The sequence below is a fragment of the Gallus gallus genome, chromosome 5 (assembly GCF_016699485.2).
Source record: "Gallus gallus isolate bGalGal1 chromosome 5, bGalGal1.mat.broiler.GRCg7b, whole genome shotgun sequence".
NCBI lineage: Eukaryota > Metazoa > Chordata > Aves > Galliformes > Phasianidae > Gallus > Gallus gallus.
The window spans coordinates 2,285,778-2,310,036 of record NC_052536.1 but is presented as its reverse complement, the minus strand read 5'-3'; the positions used below and the strand labels follow the sequence as shown (position 1 = coordinate 2,310,036).

Below are 24,259 nucleotides of genomic sequence, written 5' to 3'. Positions count from 1 at the left end.
TGTGGACACGGAGCAGCGTGACCTTTACTGACAGAGAGTATTGGGTGGGAGAATGAAGGGACGCGCGCCGAGGACCCACCTGGGAGAGCCGCCCCCTCCACCCGCGAGTCCATACCCGCGCCGCGCCCCACGTGCGCCGCTTCCGGGCCGGCAGCAGGCCCCGCCCCTCGCGTCAGCGGGACACAGAGCGGAGCCGGGGGGGCAGCGCGCACCCTGGCGGCGCCCTCCGGGAGCGGGAAGTTGCAGCGCTGCCGGCCGTTATTTTTCAAACGCGCGAGCGCGGCAGAACCGCTGCGCGCCTCTGCGCCGCGATAGGAGGGCGGCCAGGCGCCACCTTGCGGGCCAAGGCAGGAAGAGCCTGCAGCGAGCAGCGGGTGGGTGGGCGTGGGGCTGCGCAAACAGTGTCCGCGTGAGGGGAGACTTAAATAACGGGAACCGCATCTCCAAGCTGGCTTTTAAATATAGTTTAGCAAGAGGTTTTCAGGACTACTAGCCGGGGTCAAATGCAGAAAAATAAAGTTAAATACAAAAAATAAGATAAAAGCAACCTGTGGTGTCAGAGGGTCTGGAGGAGCTGCAGTTTGTGTTCTGTTCTGAGTGAAGTCTTTACGCCTGTCAGCAGCTCCAAGTGTACCAATCTGCATTAGTGCTGGTAGAAATATTTCCAAAATAATGGAATTCCTGCTTTGCCTTCCTTTTAAAGCTAACAAGATGTATAAATACCGTACTAACTCAACAGATTGGAGCTGCCTCGATTCTGAAGTTCCAGGCAAACCCAAAGGGACATGAGAAAATCCAAACACAGAAACTGATTTCAGATATGACCAGAATGACAGATTTTAAAAAGGAAACTTGTTTCCACAGCTATTGAATCAGTCTCCTTCATAGATTCTGTTTTTAAATTCCATATCCATTCAGCATTACTCCTTGTAGACAAGGCAATATATAGCACTAATTCTGCAAGTGCTGCTTTGTGGCGTAAAGCAGTGCTCCTGATAAAATTTGTTTTCCTTACTAAGTGATTCATCACTGCTCCTTGACTAGAAAGCAGTGCAAAACGCTGTTAAAAAGCATCGCTTGCCCCCCAAGTGCAGAAGAAACTGAGGCAAGCCAGATGCTGCTACCTCTCCTCCTAGAGTAGGATCTGATCCTAGGAAAGAAACTGAAGTGATGCAGAGTGATAAAACACACTTTTCCTCTCCTCTGACTCAAGCAGCTAATCAGAGAAATAGATCCAACAGCCTCTGTTGTGCAAGTAGTCCCTGCCTGATAGCAGCAAGGCAGGAACAGCAGCGTCTTTGTGTTTTCCTGAAATTCTCCCCCACTGAAAGGGCAAGGGGTCACTGATTGCATAGTCTTTGCTCCATTGAACACCCTCAGCTATTGTTGAGCCCACTCAGAGAGCAACAGACTGAATGTGCCGCCCAGCCTTGGAACTGAATCTTTTTATTATTTTTTTTTTTTAATTGCTTGAAGTAAGATTCTCAATAAGTGTAAAGCACCTGTTCATCCAGAACAATGTCTGTAACTCGTTGGGTGAAGACTGTATGAAGTCCTGCATCTAAAGCATACAGCTTACACCAAAACCTCTTGGAATATGATCATCTTTGTTACCATCTCCTAATCCTTATAAAGGGATTTGCATGGTACAGGAAGATTTACAATGTAATGGATTATTATTCCATAATCCGGGCCAAGGGGAAGAAACTTCAGATATTTACGATTTTTTTTGGACTGCATTTCAAACTTTTTTTTCAGCTCTAGAGAGACAACACTGGGGAGGCCGCCTGAGGGTGTTCACACACCAAATGCAGTGTCACCATATTGCTTGTAGACCACGTAAGTTTATTCTCTACCTGTGTCACCACCATGCTTGTCATTATTCAAAAGCACAGACAGTATGTTAATAGAAACTGCTAAGAAAGTGAGTGAAACATTTTTGAGCAAACTATTATTAGACTGCTATCACTTTACCTTGTGGAATGTACACTGGGGAAAAATAAGAGAGAGAAAATGTTTAAAAAAAAAAAAAAAAAAAAGAGAGAGATAGTAAGCTCAATTGCTTCCTAGTCAGTTGTATAGGTCTAAGTTTATATAGCAGTTACATTCTTCAGTTTTAACCACTCAAGGTCTCTAGCAGAACACAGTTACACAGAACCACGAAGTTCAAGACTGAAAATAATTGTTCAAAAGCACTGCCTATGTGGAAAGGCCCAAACATCCGAAAAGTTATTCCACACTCCTTTGAAACTAAAACCATCCTTCTACACGTACGTGCTAGGAATGATACTCCCAAAATCACACGTACAATGACAATTCCTATTTTATATTCAGTCCTTTCCTCCCAGTTTGTTGGACTATTTATTAATGATGCAAACTCTTTGGAGCAAGCAGTCTTTGATCTATAAGCAGATACTGGCTTTTCCAATATGACTTTATGATGTCTAGCAACAGGGGAGTTCTTAAAACATTATCACTGCCCAACATCACACAGCAATGTAAAGCACAGATGCAACAGAAGGAATCAGTGCAACAGAAGGAGGTCCAGAAATCTCATACTTTGCAGAGGGGCATCGCTGCAAATAAGTATCATTAATGCCAGTGACCTCATTACACCTTTATTACCTCTCAGCTGAAGGGTGAGTTTAGACTCTGTTAATTAAGAGCACAGAAAGATTCAAATGAAGCATAAAACAGAATATTTTAGTGCCAGTTAGCATACAGTAGGAAACAAGTTGTGATACGGTGAATAGTAACAATAAAAAAAAACTTTATTCTCAGGGAAAGGCAGTAGTATAGAAAGCAGGATCACAATCTGGATTTAGATACTCAGTTTTTAGAAATTTCATGATGATGGCTATACTCCCCTTAATTCTGAACTAAGATAACTGGGCTGTGAGGCATTTTTCATCTGGGCAGACACCCAGAGGAGTCTGTGTAGGGCTCACACTGATGATAGAGTGAGGATAGGATTGCCTTTGACAGAGAAAGCAAGCCTGTATATGCAGCTGGAGTGAGGCTGGAAAGGGGCTGCCACAGGAAAGCATGGGATACAAAAAACACTGATGTTACCAGTTTTTCGTTTGGGCAGGTGGCTGCTGGCTTTCTTTTCAGGCTCACCCTGGAATTATGGCTGGGTTGTGTTACCAAGTGTGTGGGACTCAGTATGTTGCACAGATAATTTTCATCAATCACTCCCCTTTCGTTCTCTATTTTCTCTGCTTTACAGTCAAACAGCATTTCTCAACCTGTCAGAAAATCAAAGGCAATACAAATCATCTCTTCCTATCCATCATACAGTCCCTCTGCAACTCAGATGACAGCTTTAATCCTTACATTTGAATATTGTCTCAAGGCACAGTTAGGTAAAATGATCCAACACATTTGTTTTGCTACCAGGCAGGGAACCCTGCCATCTCCAACATCCACTCCTCTGAGCACTGGGTACACTGACTCACCTTGCTAACTTGGCAGATGTTTACACCCACCAACCTGTGCTTGTGGAGGTGGCAAAGGGCAGTGCTCATCTGCTGCAGAGTTGCTGCATTTAGGGGAAACCTACAGTGCTGAAGAAGGAAATTATAAAACAGAAATAATAAGTTAAAAGAGCATTGATATTAAGAGAACCTAGAGCTTAGTGAGGTTAGTGCCTAGATTTCCACAGCTTGCTATCTTTAAAAGCTCACCTGAGACGCAATTAGAAGAAGAGTGTGAAATTTTGTAGGTTATAGAACAAATAATAGGGAGCAATGTAATACAGTAGTATTTCTTGTGTCTTCTACATATACAGCGCAAGTGATTTGCCTTTAATGTGTGTTAAGTTTACAGCTCAGACCATTCTCTCTGTTATGGCGGATGCAACAAAAACACAATTATTTTTTTCTACAGTTCCACTCTCCCTAATGTGTGGCTACCCCAGCAGCATGGGGAGCAATCTTGATGATCATGAAAGGCTTAAATGTCAGAGAAAGAAAAAAAATCAGGAAGTAGAATGAAGTGTAGGATTAGATCCACTGACACTGCTTTTCTTGCAAAATCATTTTTGCTTTTTGAACAAAGATGTAAGAGAGTATAGATCACATTGCATTTTTTATAAATAAGTTTCATAGCTAACCTCACTGAATTCAGTTAGTTATTTGCAGAAGGAATGTACTTGTTTTACCTATGTTTCCATATCTAGAAAAATGGCAGTGACTTCTACAGTATTTTGACAATACACTGATGGGGAACATTTTAGGAGTTTGAGGTTTCTCTCTCTGAAAAACTTTGAAAACACTTTGCAGAAGATACCAAACAGTTTGGGAATGTCTTTAGGGTAAAGGCTTCTCTGAAGAAAGGCGGAAGAACTACTTAAACCTGCACAAATAGTGTAAGTAAACAGTAGCACAATGTAAAGGTGCTATCAAAAGATCTAAAAAATAAAAATAAAGCAAGGAAACTGAGGTATCTGCTGCTAATCAAAGATCTTAGGCAGCATTAATCTACTATTTAGATTTTTGTGGCAGCTTTTTCCAAGTTTTAGCTTGTCTTCTGACAGATTTTTGCCTCATTTTCAGTTCATTTCACTGAACAAAACTAACAAGAAAATGGAAATATCCTTCAGTAAAACAGCAAGTTCTTCTGATAAATATTAATTTCCACCTTTTTTTTTAAAAAAAAAAAAGGTGCTTGTTTGAGGTTTTATAAGTAGTAGCTATGTGTGTTAAATCTCCCATTCTTCACATCAGCTTCTTTAAAAAAAAAAATAAACCAGCCAATCAGAAGTGCCTAGACTGACGCTGTCTCCCTCAGCTAATCCAAGGCCAGTAGAGGGATAATTTGATTAAACTGAGACCCTAATTTATTTAGCTTTAGTTCTGGATCAACCTCTCCTTAATAGAGTGCTGTCGTCTCCAATTGTTTGATGAAAATTAAAGTGACATAAATACCATGGGACTTTTTCAATCTGATTAGTCAGCTAACTTGCATCAATACTACCCCAGCCATCAGGCGCTGGCGTCCTTCCTTTCACCAGCCTCACTAACAACTGACAAGTTCTCCTTGAAGAACGGGCACCCACGCTGCCACTCAGACCCCCACACTTAACCCATCATCCGTCCTCAATGGGTCTTGTTTGACAAGGTGCCCACACCTTTTTTCCATTGCTGTTCATCAGACAAAGCTAAATATTGTTTTATTAGCAATCAATAGCCTGTTAATCCCAAACGATTTCACAAATCCACTGAGCTCCCAAGCTGATTATAAACGTTTGGTGTTTTTTTTTTTGTTTTTTTTTTTTTTTTTTTTTTAAGCTGCTAGATTTCAGATGGATTTTCTCCTCTCCAGACCCTCCCACTCTGATATGGGACATTGTAGCTGGTAAGCAAAGCCACAGAAAAAAAAAAAAAAAAAAAAAAGCGGGGGGTCTGTTGTTTTAATGTTGCCTTTAACTGAACATTTACAAAGTTTTGTCAAAGTTTTGCAGTTTAAATTTGATCAAACCTATACCTTGTGGTGTTAATCAACAGATTTCCTTGCTCCTCCACTTTCTGGCCATTTGTTTGAAACTTAAGAATAAGAAAGCTTCTGAGCCTTCCTCTTGCTTTTACAGCAATATAGTAAATTCTTGCTTAGTCTGTGGGCTGACGGAATAAGGAGTGAGAGAGGGAACTAAGCTTTTCTGATTTATAATATATAAAATGGTAACAAAGCTGAATACTGCACCACTGAATGATTCACTGTTCACGTCCAAGTCAGACAGAATGCTTGGGCAGGCCTGATTCACTCTGACAATCCTTTGTTCACATTTTGGGTCATGGATGTGTCTCCTGTGAGGTACAAGGGGAGCAGCATCACAATCACATTTCCTCTTGGATTTACCCATCCTTACTTGTTTTACTGTTTGCCTGCTTTCACCCCAGAAATGCCAATGGTGATAGCTGGTAACATAACGATGGCCCACTGACCCTGGTGCAGATCACCAGACCATGGCAGATGGGCTCTGCTGGGGGGCACACACTGAGCATATGAAGCTCCTGGAAGTAGATTCTGAGTTTTGAAGCCTGGGCACTTAGCTTGGCACATTTGGGTTGTCCTCTGCACCTTTCTGTTGTTTCTGCAGGACTCCCTATGACAACAGGAAAAGATAACACCTCAGCAATGACACCTCAGTGGGCCCAGAGGAAGGCTGCAAGGATAGTCAGGGAACTGGAACACCTGCCCTAAGAAATGCTGAGGAAGCTGGAGCCTGGAGAAGGCTCTGGAGAAGATCTCATTGCAACCTTCCAGTACTTAAAGAGAGCTTATAAGCAGGATGGTGACTGACTTTTTACACAGTCTGGTAATGATAGGAACAGGGAAATGGTTCTAAAACAGGATAAATTTAGCTTAGATGTTAGGTGGAAATTCTTTACTCAGAGGGTGCTTGGGCACTGAAACTGGCTGCTCAGATTGTGGATGCCCCATCCCTGGAGGTGCCCAAGGTCAGGCTACATGGGGCCCTGGACAGCCTGATCTGCTGGGGGCCACCAGCCCATAGCAAGGGTTGGGCCTGGGGGGGCCTTAAGTTCACTTCTAAACCAAGCCAGCCTGATTCTACATTTCCATGAATGACTGTGCATACTTTGCCCAAAATAAATCTTGGAATAGGCAGACTTCGCTCTTCAGTGCAAGAAAACCAATAAAAGGTTAGTCATTTTCTTCCCTGAAGAGGACTTGAAAGATTCAGCTATGAAAACCAAAATGGACTAAGCATGCCCTACGTGCAAGGCTTTAACATACCTATATTTTGTATTAACTAGGGAATGAAAAGTTATTTTGGCTGATAAATTTCTCTGGGGTATCTACTGAAACAAAACAGTTTTTCCACATCATCACCCATGTAAAAATGGGTGGGGGGGGCAAGTTTTCTGATTTATTGGTGAAAACAGAAGTTACAGCCCTGGAAATACAGTTGCTGTTTTTAACCTAAATGCTGGCTTATAGCCATGACTTTATGTCAAGATTGTAGTAGCTGCCACTTACCAAAGCATTTTGTTCCATTCCATAATACTGGAAAGCAGTACTGTGGTTCTGAAGTGAATTCCCCATGATCCCCACTTAACTTTGTTGTTTGGATCTGCAGACCATTTGGCGGATACAAAGAAGCTAAATGATAGTGTCCAATCCAGGTGCACAGCAAATACATTCCAGCAGCAGAAATTAGGCTCTGAACCAACAGCTTCTTCAGATAGCTTCAGACCACGAGTGTGGTGCAGATGGTGAATCCAGGGAACCTGACTGAATCTTAGCTGGTGGATAACTTAGTGTGGCACAGATGTAAGACATTATGCATCTCACTTCTGTTTATTGATCTGCCCCTAGCAAATTACTTACTAATGTAAACATAACGTTTTCTCGTGCCAGGCTGAGAACACTATTACTCGAGAGTTCTTCCACAGAGGAATAATCACTGTAAATTGTTACAAATTGTCACTGCTTAGAGCAGTTCCCCTACTATTTCATCACTTAGTGCTAGGAGTCACCTGCCTCCACAAACCAACCAGTGGTGTTCATTGATGCTCACACCGGTACAAATTCAGGTCATCCTACTTGTTTACTGGAAATCTGACTAGTAGCCAAGTCATAGGTCTGGAAGTCAAGGCAGATGCTGAGCAGCTGTTGTCCAAGTTAAACAGGCAGGTAGGAGTCTTCCTGCTTTGCGCTAGCTATCTAGCCCCCTGCTTCATTTGGCAATATTCAGAGCGCAGAGGATAGTGGAGGTATGTAGTTTTCCTATTTAACTGACCAGATATTTTTGTTACTTAATCACTTAGACACTACTTGGTTTGTTTAATGGCCACTTGTGTGCCAAAGTTCTGCCTTCTGAACTCTAAAAGCCCAAAATTGAACAATGTGACACTTGGAGAAGCTGAAGATCAAATCTGGAACCAGACCCAGGGCAGAATTACACTGAGCCAGCAGTGAATGCAATTCCCAAGCAGATTCATCTGGATGTATAGTAATTCAGTAAAACTAAAACTGAGGCTCAGCAGTTTAAAAAGCAATGGCTTATTTTGTCCTTCAGCTTCCATGCTTTGATATATAACAATAAATATTTCTATTCATGTTATTTTCACTTTTGCCCCCCCTGGAGAAAAATCTGTGATTGCAGAAGCACAAAAGACTCTGCCTTTGAAAAACAGCAGAATGAGAATTGCCATTTTATGTAACCATTACACTAAACTGGGTACAGTGCTATTTAGCTACTAATACTTGGCTATTTTATCCCAGTTCTATACCCCTCATCCCAGCAGCCGGTCCTGTTTGCTCCTTACTAAAGTTGTGTGTTCCATCTCTTTTTTTTTTTTTTTTTCTTTCATTGCTTGCTTATTTCTGTTTTGCTACATAAAAATCTCTGCTTGCCTTCTAGGAAACCCTTCTCACGTGGAGGAGTGTAACCAAAATATACTGGAGGAGGGAGGAGAGCCCTGCTCAACATGCAGCTTGAGCTGCTTAAGGGAGAATGGGTGTGACCCTCCAGTGAACCCCTGATTTGTATACAGCAGCAGAGGGCACTAGATAACAAGCAACAGTTCTCTGTGTATGGGCATAGATTTTCCCATTCTATTTCAGAAACTGTTTGACTCCTCGCTTAGCAAGCAGCTGGAGCTGCATTGCACATACAGAGCAGAGGGCAGGGCAGTGATAGGGGCTACTGGCACACCCTTGTGCCAAAACCCAGTGACTCACTCTGCCACCAGCATTTCACAGCCTCATGCAGCTCTGCCCAGAGCTAGAACTAGGGAAACAATTAGCCTCGGGGCCACTTAATGCAGTCACACCTGATTATGTGAATGCTACAGCTTTGGCGAAACACTGTGGTTTGTCAGGTCTGGCGAAGGTGGCATAGATACTGTGTGGGCACCTGCCTTTGTGTTGGACATTCTGTGTTACAGAGGTTTCAGCCTGAACTTTCACTGCTTTTTGGAAATCTCTGAATCTGCTGAATTGTACAGAGTTGTCTGGATACCTGAAGTCTACACACATGACTTCACTATAGCAGCTTGAATTTGCTGCCCATGAAAGCAGAGCATCTTGAAAAATTTACAGATTGTTTATGCAGTGATTTCAAAACTGGAAAATGAGACTTGGAGCTAGCACTTCAGTCAGATTTGACTCTATTTTCTGTGTGGTGTGGGTGAAATGGAGAGCCTGGTATACCCAGAGGAGATTAAACGGGTTTGGTTATATACAATCACAGAATAATTAAGACTGAAAAAGACCTCTAAATTATAGATCAATTGTAGAACTAATTGTAGATCACCAAGTCCAACCATCATCCCATCGCCACCATGCCCACTATATATCTCTCCTCCTCAGGGGCCAGGCACAGGAAGCATTGTGTACTTACTGCTAGCATACCTTGTGCAAAACTAGTCGCTTCCTCTGCACTATTAAAGAGATTCTTGGGCAAATCCTTCTCAATCCCACACGAAGCCCTCATCATCGGAGGACACCGGGGGGCAGTGCAGCTCTAATTTGGATCCAAAAGCCATCGGGCAGATGATCTGCACAAGGGAGAGCAAGCTTTTAGTTTCTACCATTCCCCTCCTTATTGCGCACAACAACCCACACGTAGTTACACCTTTTACATCAGAGATTCTTCCTCAGCTGCCTTCACATTTGCAGCAAATATCTATAATGCCAAATGGGGGGGAGGTGGGGGTGGCGGGGTGGCATGGGGAACAGAAGAAAAAGAAGGAAGATTGAATGGAAGAAAAAAGACAAGGGCAGCCTCTTTTTTCCTAAGTGTAATGAAGTGACTTTATTGGTGCCACTGGGAACCAAGTCCTGGAAAGTGCTGATCACACACAATTGCTCTGCAGTGCTACATCACAAGTGCTCAGGGCCTCAAAGCAGACCAAGTGTGTCTCAAATCGATCTCTCAGCAGTCCCTAGTAGTAGCTCTGTAGGATGAAGCTTTTCAGGCTTCCCTTTGACTGCAGCAACAGGGGCGCTGCAGGGGCCTTGGACCTGCAGCCTGGTGAGGTGACAAGGAAATCCATCAGCTCTTTTTCTCACATCAGTCTTTTTCAGCATCTTAAATACTACTGAATAACTCGTGAGAGGCAGAGCCTATCTTAAGAATGTGATAAAAAGGCAGTGCCAAAGGATGCCAGTGTGCTGATTTATTTATTTATTAATAATTTTGGAATAACAATTCATTGGCAATAGAATTAAGTGCTTCCTGGAAAAAAAGAGTAAAAATTCTTCCCATAATTTGATGTCATCTTGAACAAGGAGATAAAAGATTCCATTACTGGTCAAAAAGCCATAACTGAAATACGTAAGGCATGGATTACCTTTCGGCTTGCCATGTTGAGTGAGGAGGAATTGTCTTGGGCCACATATAACATAGATAATATAGTTAATGTACATATGTAACAAAACTTCTTTTTAAATACGTATTTTTAATTAAAATAGCAACAAAGAAAAAAGAGGACAGCAAAAACATAAAACTAGCAGGCTGGCTGCATACAGTGCAAACTATGCCAAAAAAGAGAAGCAGATCAAGAACTGTCAGTCCATATGGCTTTAAAGTGTGGAACAAGTAGAGATGACCATTTGAAAAAAAAAAAAAAAAAAAAGTGCTTACTTTATCTTAATAGTGTTTGGGGCAGATTTGTTCTGCTCTGCTCTGATGAGCCAGCTGGAGAGTTCCAATTTCCTCTGTAAAATATATTTAACTGTCTTCTGTCACATTTATTTTAGTTTATCCATTTTATGGTGTTCCTTCCAACCAAACACTTCAGTGAAAAGACATTTTGCAAAGTAAATGACTAATACTACCCAAACAAAATAGTCATTGAAGTAACTGGGTAGTTTGGGGCAATAAGGATTGCCTCACTTGATGCAAAAAATTCAGTGTTAAGCACATTTTTTCCCAAGAACACTGCAGCAAAGTAAACCACTTACTGCTAACAAAAGTCTGTTGTTCACAGGATATTGACTTTAACCAGGCTCTGTGGGAGACCCCGCTGACGGACTGCAGAACCTGAAGAATGCAGTGGGTTTGAAAACTCTGCTTCTGGCCTGGGTCCTGGCACATCCCACAGTACTGGGAAACACTTGGAGGCCTAAGCATCCATGAGATGAGTGGTATGTTATCAACAGTACAGCACACAGCATGCTTCACTGCTGCACAGAGCTCATGCACTCTCTGGAGCCACATCAGCACAGAAGGGTTTGTGCTGAAATAGTTCTTAAGATGAAGTTTTCACTAAATTCTGGAGTTTCTCCATTTGTGATACTTCTGTGGGTTCACTCTGTTGGTGGGCATTGTGTTCCTTTGTATATATTGTATATATTGGGATTGTATATACGCATAAGAGACATATTTTAGAAATCATTAGTGATATTTGCAGACATTATTTTTAATTGTTGTTTTATGAGCTAATACTTACATAAGCTACATTATATCTTAATATATATTTCTGCATTTACCTTATATGTATTTCTAATTTCAGCTTACTAAGTAGTTAGACTGAAGGGCTATCAAGAAATCACACAACCACATGGCTCCTCAGTTCATCTCCAGCCCAAAGCAACATTGTGATTCTTTAATGGCAAATACAAATAAATTGAGTACCTTTCCAGGTAGTTATCCAAACCAGGAAAAAGAACCAAAAAGGGAAGGCATAGCACTAGGGTAGGGCGGAGCCTCTTTTACAGGCAGCATCTTAGACTGGATGATGTAAACCTGAGACCTGAACCTGGGACCAGAACCAGAGCCCAGCTTCTGCTGGATTCCAGGCAGGCAGAGCACTCAGATGAGGTGCCTTGGTAAGAACTTTCCACTAGGGACACTTTCTTATGAAGTCCTAATCCACAAATTAAACCTATTTGAAAATAAAAAGATAATACCACAGTCCATCTATCTTCTACCTCTGCAGGTATATTTACCAGTGAATGCATATTGGGGAAAAAAAAATAAAAAGGAAAAACAAAAGAAAAAAAAAGTAAAAGTCAAGTAGTTAAAAAAAAAATCACAGCAGGATATCAAGAACCTAAAAAAAAAAAAAAAAAAAAAAACAAGAAAAGTTGAAACTGAGAAGATGCAGTTCAAAAAGAAACATTTTAAGGAACAACTAGGAAGCATTCATAGAGTTGATGCTGTGGAACCCAGCTGCACTGGTATACAAATGCAGTGTAGCTCTCTCAACTTCCTCATTTATAACAGGTTTGTAATGTGCAAATCTAACAAAATAAACAGAGTAGACAGTGAAAAATTATAAATAAGTTTTAAAAAGGAAGGAATCACAGTAGTAGTTTGAAAGATTGTTATTCCTCAGTGGGATGCTAGAAGTCTTTAATCTGCATTCACATCACTATAAATGCTATTTGTCACTGCAATCTGTGCTGCTAATTAACATATTATAGTAGCTACTTACATATCCAGCATCTTTGCAATTAATAAGTATTAACAAATAAACTCTTTAATTCCTTTGAATTTTGACTAATGCCATCTTGTTAGTGTGAATTTAAGCAACATGATACAAATACACAGAGCAAAAAGCACACAGCAAAGTACCCGAAATTCAGTTTGCACTGTATGGTATTTTATCAGCAAATTGCATTTTCACGATTCTCAGAGAAAACGGGCAACAGATCTTAGCTTTTCTTCACAGACAGCAAGCAAAACAGTTTGTAAAAAGAAATGTGATCAAGTTCACAAAGAATCTTCGTTAACACTGGCTTTCGCTGCAGTTATCTGTAAAAGGATTTTCGGTTTTTCCACCTTAATACAGTTGACAGCAGGAAAAAAAGTTTTCATTCTTATTCAGTTGATTTTGGAAAACTTTAAAGATGGCACAATGGCAAAACCAGATGATTCCCAACTATATTCTTCTGATCTTCAACATGCTTTTATTGTTACCATGTTTTTGTGTATAGGAAGACTCATTTACTTGTAGAATTAAATAGCCAAAATCTTCATGATGATGCCATGAACGAGCTGCTCTAAGTAGCAGCCCCCATGTATGTTCCTGAGCTGTGCAAAACATTCAGAAAGTCAAATAGTACTGAAGACAAGAAAAGAATGTGAGTTTTTACAAGGGCTCCACTAGCTCGTATGATTGTTTAGCTTCTTGTCATTCTGTTACATTGATCATAATAATACTTCTAATTGCTAATCAAATTTGAAAATTGTTGCCTTTTTTAAATAGAGGAATGTGACAACTAATCTTCCATTCCTTCCCTGTTTCACTGGACTAATTCTGCTTTCATTCACAATCACTCTGAAATCCTTCCTGATACATAGGAACACGTCAGAAGAAAAAAACCAGAAACACAGAGGTTCTATTTTAAAAGCATTTATGTAAGGGGTTATTCAAAATGACAGAATTGTTATTTCCTTTTGGTGTTTCAGGAAGAACATTCCTGAAGCATCCATGCTCTCCCATCACCTTCAGGAGGCTGTATGGACAACTGGGACAGTTTGCAAACAATAAATGTCAAGAATATTGAAGTAATGAGATCACTGCCTGGCAGACAAACTGTTTTGAAAGCTAAGATCCAAGATACATAGCCAGCTCAGCCAGAAGATATGACCAAGATAAAGGGATGGCTGTACAGAAATATACCCTGAAATCCTATAATCCATTTGTCCATAACTATTTCCAGTCATCAGAATCAAGAGCAAACAAACAAAGCAATCTGACCTTAGCAGAAAAGATAAATTGAACTGCAAACAACTCCAGTGTTTCCTCTCTCTCATCAACATGCTCAGAAAGCCCTCTGCAGCCTGCTTGGGAGAGTAGTGGGCGCAGCCAGCACTATCTCTGCAAACACAGCCCTGCGACCCGCAGCCCCAGCCAGGGGATGAAAGCAAGTGCCATATCAATTTCATTTCCATTCATCATTGTTAAGCTGCACTTTAAGAAAGTTTCATTGCCCATAAATGCTCAAATCATAAGCAGCTGCACATTATATCATTTAGAGTGCGGTTGCGTAATGCGTGTTTCCCCGGAGCTTTGTCCTTAAGCTGCAGCCTGACAGGCATCAGCCAGAACCAGCCTGCTCTTTAAAAAGAGCCTTGCGCAGTGTTTCTACGTTTAGCAGCTGAACCAAACTTCACAAAAGCGGCCGAAAAGAATTGGTAAAAGGTTGGGATAGATTGACTGTTTCCAAATTGGAATACTAATGATGATCTTTAATGAAGCCTGACAGTACAATCTGCTTCTTATTGTTCCCTAAGTGCTGGCTACTGATCATATTCACTGGCTTTAGGTGACGGGGACAGACAGGGACAAATGGGCCCCACTGGTGAGCCGGATTGGGCACAGCTGATCTTTCAACACGGATTAAATTAATTAAAATGATTCTCGCATCAGAAGAATCAATCTTTTTATTTGTTATCATCATAGTGGTTATTAATTTTGAATGATGTCTAATTGGTGCCGCTGCTGTTTGGGTCAGCTGGCTCAGTAATCTTCTTAGCGAGCAGTAAAGAATACATAATTTTAGCAGCTCTGGCAGGAAGCAGGGGAGCTGTAGTAGGGAAAAAAAAATCACTAACTTATTTAAATACCTTTAATAATGTGGAAGAACAATAGAAAAGGCAGGCAAAATACCTGCAAGACCCAAATGGTGAAGTGCTCTTAACACACTACCAAATGAAAACCCAACCACAGCCACTTTCTCACAAGGGTGTCCTCAGGGAAATGTTTCGTTATAGTGTTGATAATGATTACAGGCAGAAATCCTTTCTTTCATTTTCTGGGCAAAGACAGCACCTATGTGCACGGTGTGTTCCAGCTGCAGGTGGCATCCAGCACAGCCATTCCAGCCTTTGGCTCTACCTGAACCAAAGACACAGCCAATGCACTCACGCAACCAGTCTTCTGAAATCAATGACCATGACCACAACCATATTATTAGGAGGATCTGTTCTCCTCTGCAAATTTTCAAGGTAGCTAAGCACTTAAAATGCCAGTGGGACTTTAGGACAAAATACAGAAGGATCTGGATGTTGACTGGGGCTGCCCATCTCCACTGTGCAGAAGTTTGGGCTGGATGTGTTATCTTCACAGCTGTATGCTCAAACGATTTTAAATGCTTAAAATGATCCCTGCAAGTGGATGTAGGGCTTATTACTTCTTATTTCATTTAAACAGAGTAAGAGAAGGCCAAGTCTTATGTCTTATGCTGGGAGACAGATTCTACTGAGGTTAGTATACAACAGCTCTGGACAGAGCTGGTGTACCACGCAGTTTTTCCTCTTGGTACTTGTGAAAGATTAATATATGGCTGCCAGGGATGATCTAAATCTTGGATGATACTCACAGACTCACAGAACGGCTTTGGTTGGAAGGGACCTCACAGACCATCTAGTTCCAACTCCACAGATTAAAGCTCTGGAGACTTCTAATGAACTGAGTCTTATCTGAATCTCACTTGAATAAGAACAATAGGTATTATTACTTACTTTTCATTTTCTTACACAATGGCTTACTCCTGAGAATTTTATTACTTCTTTAAAGCTGTTTTTAGTGTCCATCTTTTCATCTCTGAATCCTGCTCAGGATCACTGTTCACGTTTTCCTATCCAGCAGAGGAGATATCCATACTGTCTGCAATGCCCAACCACTACAAGACCCAGAAGATCCAGAAGCACAAACAAGAACAAAAGAGAAAACTTGCAGCTCAGACCAGAAAGGAGATTCAACAGCTGAACTCACTGACTAAACAATGTGACTATTTTCTGACCACCCAATTTATAAGCTCTTCTTCAAAACAGGACAATATAATCCTGAGAATTTCTGTTTTTTCAGGGTTCTTCCACATGATCTCCAATGCTGGATGAGACACTGCTTCAAATGATGCAAAATCAGAAGCCTCCAAGTTTTTTTTTCCTTTGAGTCAGATCTGATTGTAAAATTACCACTTAGTTACAAGCTCTAAACATAGCTACATCAAAGGAAAGCAACATGGGAAGAGAGAACTGGTGTGTACACAGAAAACAAAGCTCAAATAGAGCCAAGCTGAACTATTTGCAGAGAAAGCTCTCATCTTTTCTAGCAACCATGATTTCCACACAACCTATTTGGATACTGTCAGATATTTGTAAAGAAAACTCATCTCCTAATGGTGGTTTGTAGTTTATGTGTTGACAGGCTTTCTGGAATTCCACATCTCCACATTCTTTTTGTTCCCTAAATACTTTCCCTGCTGGAAAATGCACTGATTCCAAACAACTATAATGGCTAAGTCCTCCAGCAAATGTCTTAAGTACCTGATTTTGAATAACACCTTGTCCAAGGAATTGGTCAGTTGTTAACCTTTAACCCTATGTACCACCATGCAGGAGGAATCCGCTTAAAATTCTCATTGTAAAGATACACAAGAAGCAGCATTACGGCTATTTGACCTCAGGATTTTCTGAAGGTAACTTTTGCACATAACTTTCTCACATCTTCCTGCAATTACAAATAATTCTTTAAACAACTTTTCATAGTGCATTTGTTTTCTATTTTGTGTTCCCATTCAGCAGTGAGACAACTGATAATACCTTCAAAAAATGTAAAGTAACAAAAAAAATCAGGATTCAGAAATGCCTAAGGAAGAAGCCATATTTACTTTCCCTAGGACAGAGGGCAAACTCTCTATGACAACAGATCTTTCAGATAATAGAGTTATCCCAAGTGGCCAGAATAGTTCACTGGGAAAGGTGAAGAGTCAGGTATAGTCCTGCTTCAGGCATGCACTGAAAAGCAGCCCAAATAATGCAGACAGATGCAATTACATTTTAATGTAATACAAAACAAACATCTAGAGCAAACATACCAAATGTAAGAGCTACAGGCAGATGATAAAACTTGCATTAAAAAACCCAAGGAATTGTATCTCCACACTATGTGAAACTTTCTTTTAATTACAGAAAGAGTCAGACTTATCCATTACCTTGCATGTAGCCTGTGGTAGCAAAGGAGCAGCAAGACATTCATAAACAAAGTTTCAGCATATGGTGCAAGGGTAAGGCTTTCCTCTGGTCATTCTTATAAGAAAAAAACCATCAATGTTACAATATATTTTGGTCTCAGTTAACTGTATTTCCAACAACTCTGTTGAAACTGTGAAATTCTGCTCCTGCCAAGCTTGCTGGAAATTTTGCTGCTGACATTAGCGGTGCTAGAAAGTCATCAGTCAAGTGGAGAACTCTCTTTGCATGTAAAAATGATTCAGTGGTAAATATGCACCAACAAATACTGAACTCTGAAAACAAATGTGTGATTCATCTAAATCCCAACTTGTATTGGAAAGAAGTATTACTTCCAGGGTGACCAAGGAGAGACCTGTTAGTTAACTCATTTACTGCAAGATATCACTGCGTGTTCAGTAAAGAAGATGATCTACATCTATATACCTCTACACCTATTTAGTCTTATAGCCCATGCAATTTTTTATACTGTAATACAGGCACTTCCTGACACACACACATTCATTTTTTGCACAGTATATTGGTTTGGTTTCATAGCCAAATTGAGGAGTAACCTTTTCCTTGGATGGGGTGTACTTTCTCATCGTATGAGAAGTACTCATCCTTGTGTTTAAAATAAACAAAGAAACACACTGCACTTTTATTGTGTGCTTCTGCACCATTAAAATTATTTTGCTCCCACTCATGGCAACTACTACCAATTTCATAGCACCATCAGAACAGGTATTTTTCCCTGAAGTTTCCACAATACTTCTGATCTGTTCTGTACAAGTAGACTTTTTTTCTGCCATGTCTTTTGCACTGTTTAGCTCCACTACGTTTTGTAAATTCAAGTAAAACAGTCATCCGCATTCAGAGGTATTGTTCTTTCACTGAACTACCCATTACAAGAAAAATCTTTTTTCTTCTTCTGAAGGACTCCTTAATATTTCTGAGTATTCACGTGCTCTGTGACCATTCAGGAATTCTGGATACTGGGATTTTTAGTAGGTCCAAACTAGGTATGTAGTCTTTTCTAAATTGGCCATTCCAGTTTACTGATCAGGAGGGCAAGAAGACCTTAAGAAGCGCCTTGTAGGCAGATGATCCAGCCTCATTTATCCAGAAGCCTTGGGTCCAAGAAACAGATCTAAATATATAGATTTTGGACAAGTCAAAATTTGCCTGATTTTCAAATGCCCCAATGTTTAAAAGGACAAAAGAGTTCAGATGCAGAACCTTCCTCTAAAGATACACATTTAGGTAGGGTCAACCAGAGCAAACAGGGGAACAATAGATATGTATGCATTAAATCTAAGAGGCTTTGTGTATTTACATTTGCAGACTCACTTTTTAAATTCTTGCTTTAAACCTTTGTCTGAAACTCCCCGCATATGATGATGATAATTCCAACTCAGTAGTTTTGAAGATGAACTCCAAGTTATTCACTCATTGAAGGCTACCTGAATATCAAGCTTCTCCTAGGACAGCTCAACAGCCTAGCAAGGTCCCTGAGTTTTAGGTAATATTTAAATGAAGCATTGAGTAATTAGAGGTACTGATGTAAGATTTCTGACAAAATCTTAAAATGTGCCTTAAAGATTTACTTTGAAATACCTATTTTCATCAGCTGACTGGAGAAAAAAAAATTGCTATCATTCATTGGACATATTCTTTTTAACTAATTTTGTTACTCCTCAAGTGATGCACTTGGAGATTTCTACTGTTCTGGATCTCCCATACACAGAAGCAGCTATGCTTCTACATCTCTTTGTTCATGAAGCCTAGATCTTCAAAATTATGTGCTAATCCTACCTTAATTTCAACTGTAGACTTGTGTATAATGGCGCCAAAGTCCTTTGAGCAAATACTGAAAATTGCTATAGAACCTGAGCACATGGCATGCTCTGGTATGTGATCACTTTACTGATGTCACTCTGTTTTATTCACAGCACCCACACTGGAAAATTTTGCTGCAGTTGATGTGGAGAACAAATGAACTGTGAAGTAGAATTCCTTGTGTAATGAAAGAACATTTCAAAGAAAAACTACAAGGTGAGGAAAATGAAAAAGCAGAGAGTTGCTCTGAACCACCAGACCATCCAGAGCCCCAAAAAGATTGCTCATCCCTAGAAGGAGTGGATTTTGGTCTTGCTGTACACCTAGAGGCTGCCCATTCTTTCGCAAAAGAGAGTTGGCTAGTTGTGACCGAGAGAAAATATATGTTAATCATATTGCTGTGCTCTGCACTTCCTTCAAAAGTATGTGATCAGTCCATATAAATGTTAAGCAGCTGTTAATTAAACTCCCCCTTTGCCCTCCTGCAGCAATTTCCCAGGCAGTAGGGGCGGAGGAGCAATCCCCATTTCAGTCATGGGCTGCCGGGTATGGCTAAATACCAAACCAACAGGATTTATTAACTTCATATCAAAGAGCAAGGCATTTATGTCAGACCCACCACAGCACTAAGAGATCTCCTGACAGGCCACAAACACCGCTACAAATGGCAGGGCTGCGAGCACAATCACAGTGTGAATGGCCTGACATTAGCCAGCGCCTAAGAACCAGTTTACTAACACCTGTATTAGTACTGTATCATGGTGGGGAGGACTGCTGTAAAACAAGCCGTAATCCCATAAGCTTGGCATTTGCATATCCCTCATTAGCTGATTAAAACCTGAAGAAGGCAGGTTTTTGCAGCCGGTGGGTCCATTCCGACACTCCGTCTGCCTGGGTGGCTCGATAATGAAGTAACGGTGGTGAATGTGAGGTTTATGTGTATGGAAGGGATTAAGAGCATTAGAGTTTGTGTGAACCGATGTTGTCATATTCTCTCTACTGGATCACAGTAATTGGATGGGAGGAGCAAGAGTGGATCCATTAGTTTTGTCTGTTTGCCCAGGAGCTGGGTGCTAGAGATTCAATTTTGCTTCCTTTTGCTCCTTTGCCTTTGTGAAGCATGTCTGCTTTGTCTGGGTGAGCCCTTAGCACCTCTGTACACTGCCCGCACTAAGGCGATTCAGCCACAAAGAAGAAACCTCGGCGACAGCCAGCAGAAAATGCAGCCTGGGCTCAAGTACTACTTGAGGGCAGCACAATCCTGCCCAGCCCAATCCTGGGAGAGAAAGCGGGAGATAATTGGAATCTATAAACACCTCTGGAGTCTTTTTATTATTTTATTAGTTCTCCACATTTGGGCTTAACAAACCTCATCATCAAAGAGGCTGTGAGCTCCTTACAAGAAAACTGAATGGCTTTAAATTTCACTGACTTAAGGAGCAATTGTTGAGAGTATTTGCTGGGCTTGCATAATTCCAAAGCAAGAAAAATCCATTTCCTACATTATTTGTACAGCTGGAGTAATCACTCTGTGTGACTGATGATGCAAGATAAAATAAATGCAAGACTGTCTCTCCCATAGTGCCAACAATGCACCTTCGGTGACAGCAATAAGAAAATGCACTAAACAGTTCCAAAAAGCACCATGCCAAAGGCAGTCTTAACAGAATGCGAAGCTACAAGTTGTACACAGCGGGCACTGATTAGAAACACAATGTTTTGGGGGTAATATTTTCTATCAGGACCATGTCACTCCGTCAACAATTTAGAATATGCCCTCTTCTGATTTAGATAGCTTAACATTTGAAAAATCACTGTGTAAATGAAGGTTTAGGGCACAGGAAAGATGGGAATACTCAGATACAACAGCAATAATTGAAAAAAAACATCTAAGGAATACATTTTTCTTAGGGCTTTTTTGTTTTGTTTTGTTTTGTTTTAGTATTGTCATTCCATTAACTAGACCTTCCTGAATTTTGGTAGTAAAATCTATCTTTGTTGCAAACAGTTTATTTATTTAGTGTTCTCATCCTAAGCAATAGCAGTTGATCACAAGATAAGTGTTTCAGACATATGAGAAAATGGAAAATATTCTGGCCGTTACTGATAAACAAATTCGAGAGCAGCCAAAAGCAGGGTGACAGCGCAGCTTGAAGGAATATTGCATGATTTGTTCTTGTGTTACCAAGATCTGCTCATCGAACAGTTTTATCAGCAAGAAACTAGAATGGCACAGACCCTATTTATTAAGCAGTGTTTCAGTCTCACTCCATATATGATCAATTTAATTGCAAGCATTTAAAGTGCAATTTTTTAGTTATTATGCTATGATAATTTGTTGCCTTTTACTTGGATTTTACAAAGCAAGGAGACTACACTGTGTTTCTTACTACAGCCAAACTGGAATGTTTGAATTAGAGGCAGTCCAGCATTTACTCCCTGATCCTGTACCCGAGTTATATGGGCTTAATTAGTGCCTTCAGCAAGCCGTGAGCTGCCCTGATGAGGCTGATCAGGGCTGTAATAACAGTAAATCTGCATCTTCCTTCCCCAGGCCCTAAGAGGATGAGGACAGGCACAATCAACCTGCTTGGAGCCCCTGAAATCCAAACAGGAATGGCAGCTCTCCTGCTACACTTCTCATTTCTGGCTGCCATGCACCCTTGCATAGAAGGGAACTTGGGCAGGCTGTCTATGACCTTGTAGGAATTTCAGAAAACTACACAAGGTAACAGCTGGTCATGCAAGTGACTACTTGCCTCTCCCAAAGACAAAGCCCTTCATTTCCTTTCTCCCTACTCCTTCCTTTTCACAGCAGGGCACCCGCTGCCAGCCAGCTCCTCTGCAGCAGATCTGACAGCTTCAGTTTTGCCCTGGGGGTAATGCTGCCTCCTATAATACCCAAACCCACGGCTGTGAGAAATCAGGTCACTGCCACACGGTATGGATGATTAATGAAAGAGCAGCAGTTGCCAAACTGCTGCTGAAAGGACAACACACATTTGTCTAAATATGTTTCCAGAGACTCAAGTTGAGCCAGGGCTAGAGACAAAGAAATGAGGTTGTGTTGGGGTAAGCTGCAGGCATTTCAACAACTCTTTAGATGTTCTGCTCCACATCCCTGCTGGAGAAATCCAGGAAGGTCCCAGCTCCAAAAGCCAAGTGGGCAGAAATTCCCATCACATCTCTCATTCCTCCAAGCAAAGTTTACTTTTAATCCCATGAGCTCAATTCATATATTCTTCAACTCTATGGCGTCTGGTACCATGGACTCCACTTTTGTGGTGTCAGCTTTCATAGCCTCCACAATCCTCCCATTCTATGTCCTCATCTCCAACAGTCTCCAAACCTCTGTCCCTCAGTCCCAATAGATTCTAGTCCTCTGCACCATAGACCCACAGTCTCCAGCATGCAATCTTCAGCTTCCACAGCCTCTGGTCTCATGGCCTCCTATTCATGTCAGTGTTACTCCCATAGCTTCCAATCTCCTGGTCTCATGGATGCAGCTCCTGTGGCATCAAGCCATGAGATTTCTGTACCAGCTATTCCACCTCAAGTCAAAACAGATAACTAAAGTTTAAGCAAAAAATGTTCCCCTGAAAATATGGATTTGGACAAGAGAAAAAGCTCAGCCCATAAAAAAGCTCACACAGAGCCACAGAGAGCTGGCAGCGATCACCACGGACATCTGTGATCTCACTACAGCCCAAAACCAGATAACAGCGGCTCATTCCAACTCTCACACCAACTCACTCCTTGAACTGCACTCCTCCTGCTTCTGCCTCTCTTCAAGCCAACGTTTTTTTCTTTTTGCTAAGTATTCATAATGAATTTGAAGCAGCTTATTATTATTATTAAGGGTCACACACTTTGTTCATGGGATACATCTTGCTGCCAAGCTGACTTTATGTGGAAAAAGTCCCATGGTCTTCTAAAATGACTGCAATAAGCTGTAAGAGAAGGCTGCCAAATGAATCATGCTGTCGCTGCACTGTGGTAAATTCCAGAGCACATAATAATGCTCCCAGTTGTTTGTTTGAATCATCCAGTGATGCTATGTGCACATTTAGCTGATGTACCAACACTAATGGACCATGCCATTCTCAGAGCTAGAATTATTAAATATCTCATAAAAATAAACAGCTTTATTGCTGGGCTCATGAATGATAATCCCACAGATGAAAATCATTAATCAAAGAATGTACCAAGGTAATTACCAAACCAGGGATCTGTTTTATGGAGTTTGTGGTTTTGCAGTTATATTATGTCCTTCCTACACAAAGCAGACAGTGGTTGCCTACTGCTGAAAGCATGCTGTGCCATCAAGGATCAGTCCTAATGAATCACCAAGGTTGGAGCAGACCTCCAAGATCACCCACTCCAACCGTCCACCTACCATCAACATTGCCCACTAAACTACATCCCTCAGTGCCACATCTCCACAGTTCTTGAACACTTCCGGGGACAGTAACTCCCCTACCTCCATGGGCAGCCCATTTCGGTGTGCTACCACTCTTTCAGAGAAGTTTTCCTGATATGAAACCTGAACATCCCCTGACACAACTTGAGGCCATTCCCTTTCATTCTATCACTGTTACCCAGGAGAAGAGGCAGACCCCCACCTTGCCACAACCTCCTGTCAGGCAGTTGTAGACAGTGATGAGGTCTCCCCTGAGCCTCCACTTCTCCAAAATGAACCATCCCAGATCCCTCAGCTGCTCCCTGCAAGATCTGTGCTCCAGACCCCTCACCAGCTTTGTTGCCCATTTCTGAACAAGCTCCCAGGCCTCAATGTGTTTCTTGTAGTGAGGGGACCAACACTGAACTCAGCACTCACAGTGCAGCTTCACCACACAGTGACCTCCTGCTCCCACTGGCTGCACTATTTCTGATACAAGCCAGGATGCTGTTAGCCTTCTTGGCAACCTGGGCATACTTCTGGTTCATGTTCAGCCAAGCATCAACCAATACCCCCAGGTCCTTTTCCTCCACACAGTTCTCAGCCACTCTGACCCAAGCCTGCAGGACTGCCTGGGATTGTCATGGCCAAAGCTCAGGACCCAGCACTTGGTCTCGTTGAACTTCATAGAATCACAGAATCATAGAATTGCTCAGGTTGGAAAAGACCTTAAAGATCATCAAGTTCAACCGCAACCTAACCATACTACCCTAACTCTAACAACCATCCTCTAAATCATGTCCCTGAGCACCACATCCAAACGGTTTTTAAACACATCCCTGGGGAGCCTATTCCAGTGCTTAACCACCCTTTCTGTAAAGAAGTTTTTCCTGATATCGAACCTCAATCTCCCCTGGTGCAACTTGAGGCCATTTCCCCTCGTCCTGTCACCAGTGAGAAGAGACCAACCCCACTCTTGCTGCAATCACCTTTGAAGTATTTGAAGAGAGCAATAAGGTCTGCCCTCAGCCTCCTCTTCCCTGGACTAAACAGCCCCAGTTCTTTCAGTCTCTCCTTGTAGGGCA

General features: G+C 41.4%; 1 protein-coding gene and 1 long non-coding RNA gene across 14 annotated transcripts in view; one reads left to right on the top strand and one right to left on the bottom strand.

The window, feature by feature from the left end:
- The window catches only part of PRMT3 (protein arginine methyltransferase 3), a 54,752-nt gene extending 54,600 nt beyond the window's left edge, over positions 1 to 152 (bottom strand). For 7 of the 11 annotated variants that reach the window (XR_005860034.2, XR_003075218.3, XM_015286191.4 and 4 more), the window contains exon 1: positions 80 to 152. Coding sequence is in view for 6 of the 11 variants with exons in the window: in XM_015286191.4 (XP_015141677.1) it covers positions 80 to 113 (34 nt within the window). In the remaining 5 variants the exon portion in view is untranslated. The remainder of the gene's footprint in view (positions 1 to 79) is intronic. The other 4 variants (XM_015286190.4, XM_046941575.1, XM_046941574.1 and 1 more) reach the window with 2 other exon arrangements.
- On the top strand, positions 124 to 23,949 carry LOC121110889. Of its 3 annotated transcripts, none has more exons than XR_005860188.2 (8): positions 124 to 1,839; positions 5,292 to 5,358; positions 6,101 to 8,560; positions 10,962 to 11,118; positions 16,325 to 16,404; positions 16,898 to 18,458; positions 18,889 to 18,991; positions 21,330 to 23,949. It is a non-coding gene; the product is annotated as an uncharacterized LOC121110889 (long non-coding RNA). The 3 variants fall into 3 exon arrangements; XR_005860186.2 differs by having other exon boundaries at positions 13,388 to 16,404; XR_005860187.2 differs by lacking the exons at positions 5,292 to 5,358; positions 6,101 to 8,560 and having other exon boundaries at positions 13,388 to 16,404.
- The last annotated feature ends 310 nt before the right edge of the window (positions 23,950 to 24,259 follow it).